The sequence below is a fragment of the Barbatula barbatula genome, assembly GCF_947034865.1.
Source record: "Barbatula barbatula genome assembly, chromosome: 16".
In the NCBI taxonomy this organism is placed as follows: domain Eukaryota; kingdom Metazoa; phylum Chordata; class Actinopteri; order Cypriniformes; family Nemacheilidae; genus Barbatula; species Barbatula barbatula.
In genome coordinates, this window is record NC_136779.1 from 13,242,137 (window position 1) to 13,247,970 (window position 5,834).

The 5,834-nt window shown below is 39.4% G+C and overlaps 1 protein-coding gene across 1 annotated transcript; it reads left to right on the forward strand.

Annotated features, from left to right (window-relative positions):
- The first annotated feature begins 1,418 nt into the window (after positions 1 to 1,418).
- Positions 1,419 to 3,428, forward strand: LOC306906092 (interferon-induced protein with tetratricopeptide repeats 5-like). The gene is made up of 2 exons (XM_079477195.1): positions 1,419 to 1,463; positions 1,622 to 3,428. The coding sequence occupies exon 2, from the start codon at positions 1,623 to 1,625 to the stop codon at positions 2,985 to 2,987; it is 1,365 nt and encodes a 454-aa protein (XP_079333321.1). The 5' UTR covers positions 1,419 to 1,463; position 1,622; the 3' UTR covers positions 2,988 to 3,428.
- The last annotated feature ends 2,406 nt before the right edge of the window (positions 3,429 to 5,834 follow it).

Sequence of the window (5,834 nt, forward strand, 5' to 3'; positions counted from 1 at the left end):
CCAAGTCTGGCTACCGCCCGGTCAACAACCTCTAACAGCTCCTCATACCCAGGGGAAAGGGGAGTTTCATTGGGCTCATCTATATCTCGTGTTTGAAAACCAACACTCTCTAACTCCTCAGAGCTAGAGTAGTGCATTGGGCTTCTGGATGGGGCGGGAGAAGCCGCCATGCGGGCTCCCGTATCCCTTCCAGAGGCAATGGAACTGGGGGGTTGAGAAAAGGCCGAAGCCGTCTCAGCACCCTCATTAACATCCATCTGCGAGCCCCACGAACGGAGACGCCGTGCTGCCTCGGCAGTGGCGGGTCCCGATCCGTGAGGCTGGCGAATTTTGCCTGACTCATCAAACAAAGCAGCACGAGAGTTGAGTGTTCTCAGTGATAGCCACAAACAATGTTCACAGGGATCCCCCTTAAGAGCAGCCTTAGCATGCTCAAATCCCAAACACTCAACACAGAGTTCGTGTGTATCCCCACCCGTAATAAAACGAGGACAAGGGGAAACACATGGCTTAAAGGTCTTTTGTCTACTCATTTCTATAAAGTTTACAATAAACAATCTAGACAACGTTGTAAACAAACAGACAATAAACTTCACACACACACAGAGCGCTTTGCTGAAATGGCAGAAGCTGATTTGCACTGCGTCCGCTTCCTATTTATACCTTCCGGTGCCGCGCGTCACTCGTGACGTCATAGTGACGTCATCGCGGCGCGACGATAAATCGCGGCGCGACGATAAGTCGCGAGATTAGTTTCACACAACGTATTCAGATGCGTCACGCTGCTGGCGTTCCCCAAAGTGTCAACATTGACGCAGTGTAGAGTTCCCTCGAAAGGGAAGTGTAGTTAGTATTAGTCCAGTCTTGTCTTGTTATCATATTCCCCTGTTTTGTTATGTTACCCCCTCGTGGGTTTTGTTTTTATTATTAAAGTCTTGTGTTAACCCCTTACCTGCTGTCTGTGCCTGGGTCCTCTGTCCTTGTCTCACCACCTCGATCATGACCCCTGATACACCAGATGGAAAGAAAAGTGTTAAGAATAAGATAAAAATTTGCTAACAAGCGTTTGGACAGTAGAATGTATTTAGAACTGAACTGTTATAAACTATTTCCACTGATAGAGAGCTTTAGTCTTAGCATACTGTCATTGCTACTTTGTGTAAGATATATATGAGAATAAAAGTCTTTTCCGTCCATTTCTCAGAAAGCTTTTTAGGAATTCCATTGATACCTGAGGAATGTCAACAGAAAATGAAAGCATCAATTTGTAACCTGCACACATTCCTTCAAGGAAACTGTTCTATTACCCAGCAGCTCACTTTGTTAATTTTAGCCAGAGTTTTGGTTTCCATTCTGATGTTGTCCCTCCCATTTTTTGGAAAGACTATTAAAGCAGCATCTAAACCAGCTTCCCTTTCAAACAGCTACTAGAACATTTCTCATCAGAGACAGTCCAAGATCAGGTAAGTAATCTATCCAAATTAGTTTTAGGAATTTAACTTGTTGCTACATTCTATGACGCTCTAGTTACTATATATTATCTTGTAAGAGAACAAACAATTGTTTGTTAAAGTGTATATTTTAAATTAAAGAGCTTATTATTCTTATTCCTATTTTCAAGTATGGATTATCAGACAACTTTGAGGACAAAACTTGACCAGCTGGAATGTCACTTCACCTGGGCTCTGATAAAAGATGATTTAGATCTACTTAGTATTCTCAAAAGGCTGAATGAACAGCTCGAGTTGGATGTTGGGAAAAAAGAAAGACTCACACGAACTTACAATGCTTTAGCATATGTAAAGTTGCTTCAGGGGTCACAAAAAGATTCACTTAGTAATCTCCTGACATCTTTGAACCTTCACAAAGAGTGCCATGAGGAGGAATTCCACAAATCTCTCATTGTCACCTATGGAAATCTTGCCTGCATAAACTATCACATGAAGAACTATACAGAGTGTGAAAGTTACCTGCAGAAAGTCCAGAAGATAATTGAAAACATTTCATCTGAGTCTTCATCTGTTCCAGAGGTGCTTGGTGAGAAGGGATGGACCTTTCTTAAATTTTCTCGCAAGTATTATGAGAGAGCCAAAGAATGTTTTAAGAAGGCTTTAGATCTGGAACCAGAAGATGGTGAGTGGAACACTGGTTATGCCATGGCTCTGTTTCGAACAGAACATGGGAAATTCACGATTGAGACTTCACCCGCAGTCAAGCAACTGAGACGAGCCATTGAAACAAATCCTGATGATGGTGTTCTTAAGATCTTCTTAGCTATGCGACTGGATAACTATAAGAGGAAGGAAGAGGCTGAAACAATGGTAAAGGAAGCTGTTGAAAGATCTCCAAATCACCCACATGTTTTGCGATATGCTGGGAAATTCTTCAGAAATAGAGGATCTGAGGACGCGGGTATTCATTTCTTGAATGAAGCACTTGAACTGTCCCCTTATTCAAGTTTCATACATCACCAGTTAGCTCTCTGCTGGGAGATGAAAAAAATCAGACTATTGCAGGAGGGAAATCATCATGCCAGAGCATCTAGGGTTCAACAGATTCGTAATCAGATCATCTACCATTTAGAAATGGCTACTGCCCATTCACCCTGCTTTATCCCAGCTATGAGTGATCTAGCACTACATTACGGAGAACGGGGTGAGATTTCACGAGCTGAAGAGATGTTTCAGATGAGTTTCAAAACAGCAAAAGAACAAAATGACTATCTAAATGTGGTCCATTTTTATTATGCTGAATTTCAGTTGTACAGCAACAGATGTGACACTCTAGCTATCAAGCACTTCATGGAATGCCTGAAGATTAGCCCAGGTTCATATGAAGGTTGGAAAAGTGAATCCAAGTTGAAAAAGATTGCAGAGAAGCGGATTAATGAAAACACACAGGATGGGGAGGCTTATGCGATACTAGGGTTCATTCACAAAGAAAAGGGAGGAAGAGGCAAGCCATTGAGTGCTATGAGAAAGCTTTGAGCTTTGGAGACAATGATGAGAATCTCTCCAATCTTTGTGCTCTTAGACTGGCCCTGCAGTAATAACACTCCAAGTCACCTACTTTATCAGCATTATATTGTGTGTGACGTAACATTTGCTTCAATTACTTGCACCAATTTTACAATTATAAGATATTAATAAGATATAACTTATAAGACTATATTATAATTTATAACGCTATAATTAAGTTCTGTCTTCAAATTCTTTTTCTATTTGTCAGAATATAAAATATAGCTTACATATTTTAAGTATATTGGCACTATAACTTCTTAAATGAAACCATACATATTTTAACACTATTTTGAACTTCTTACATTTGGGCTTTGTGTTTGTTTGAATAAATGTTTAAAATATTTATAACACCAAGAAAAAATATGGAATTTTATACATTTATTGTTGAGAATAAATTATTTAAAATATTGTTTTGCCTTTCTCCATCACAACATCAATTGTCAAATATGATACCCTCACATCATCTTCTGTCCTGTCAGAAGGAGGCTAATCATTATTTCACTTGAATGGAAGTGGATCATATCTAGTAGGTTACACTCAGAACTTGACATTATTCAGAAGAAAATACTTCAGGCTGTTGTTTACAAACCAAAGTGCAGAAAGTGAAAATTAATTCTAGTAATGTAAACATCACAAATATTTTATATAAAAAGTCACGTACTGCTTACGTCAAGCAGCTTTGTTGAATTAATTAATAGTTATAACATTATCACTTCGATTAATAAAGCAAACATTGGATGGATATCATTGGAAAGTAGAGCATGTGAATACTTCGGATGCACATCAAAAATATCTTTGGGGTTTTCACCTGTTCCACAAGACTGCAGATTGCTTCTCCAGAAATCCTTATGGTTTTCATTCTTCTGCGTCGCTGGCACTCTGCTACTTCCTCACACAAATTTAAAGGTTTGGTTGTCACGCAGAAAATTAGGTTAGTTTTTGTCTTATTTTCCCACTTTGGTTTAGTCTGAGTTGGACGTAGATTGAAACTGTTCATAAGATAAATCAAAAATTTGAAATGCTGCCTATTGTAATATGATCACATGACCAGAGATTTATGATTTGGGCACTCAACCTTTAATGTCAACATTTGTCAACATGCACATTTATTAAACTTTGTGTTATTCTTAATATTAACAAGCGTCACAGTTATTCCATCAGATGTCATGATCGCGGTGGGTGAGACACGGACAGAGTACCCAGGTGCAGACAGTGGGTAAGGGGTTGACAGAAGATTGTAATATACAAGACAAAACAAAACCCACGAGGGTGGAACAGAACAAAACATGGGAATATAATGACAAGACAGAACTGGACTGAGACTAACTTAACTCCAACAAGACTAAAATAAACTTTAAACATTAACTAGACTAACATAACACATTAAATCACCACACAAACTTTAATGAACCAGCACAAGACAGAAGACACAATGGCATTAAATAAGGGACCAAATCAAGAGGGGAACAGTTGTAGGGCATGAATCAATAACGAGGAGACGAGAGGGCGGGAACAGAGACGAGACCCGGGAGAGTGAATGGAAAGCCATAAGGGCCATAAAAACCTCTCTCCACACAAAACATGAGATTCTGTCATGATCCTGCCACTAAACCAAGAGAAACATGACATGATGCGGCAGAATCATGACAGAAGCCCCTCCTTAAGGAGCAGCAACCTGATGCTCCTCAAGGCACAAACAAGACAAGACAGGCTGTGACACTGACAAACAAGGCTACATGATAAATACAAAAAACAAAACCGGGAATCACACGAGTCCAAGGAAGGGGAACACAAGAGTCGAAAGAGGGAAAGTCCAAACAAGGGCAAACACAGACACGATAGACGACATGACATGGACTGGATTGCCAGCATGACAACCAGCAGACACGAACAGGATAGCCGGCAGACACAAACAGGATAGCCGGCAGATACAAACCGGATTGCACCGGGCGAGAATGGCCGCATGCACGGGGCGGGAATGGCCCCATGCACGGGGCGGGAATGGCCTCATGCACGGAGCGGGAATGGCCGTATGCACCGACCTGGAATGCACGGCTGCACCGACCTGAATCCACATGTGATTCTATATGTGGGAATTGTTGAGAGTGGCTTTATTGTTGCAATTGCACAGCTGGTAGCTCTCTACAGTGAGGACGGACAAATCGATCGTGTTTCAGAAAGCTTTGTTTACAACAAAAGACAAACTTTAATTCAAGCATTTCACTTGTATTTTGGCCAGTTCCTGCAATACAGAAAAATATGTCAGCAATTGGCTATCAGATATTACAAAGACTAGGTGGGAATCAATCCACTGTAGAGGACTGTGAGCAGGTTCAGGAATCTACATTTAATGAGAAATAGTACAAAGTTATATATTGATTCAATGTTATTACCTTAAAATGTTTAGTTTGGCTTGGTATTACTGTACGCAGTATTCTGAATAAAACAATATAAATATAATAAAGTATACAATAATCAAACTGTTAAATACATAATATAGGGAGTTTTGTATTCATAGTTTATCAATTTTATAAATATTATACTGTATTATAATATTGGATTGATTTTAACTATATTTTGCAAACTGCTAAATTTGTTTTTATCCATGTTTTGCTTCAACAGTTTAAAATATATTACTTAATTGTGCAATGTGTAATAGAAGCTCTGTGTATTAAGATTTATCAAATGTTTAATATACAGTATAAGTTGAATTCATAGCAGAGATTTTTATGCATTGGCCAGAATAACATGCATCTAGGCCATTTACATTACTGCCGAGAACTATTTGTCATCTAAAGAAATCTTCGATGTATT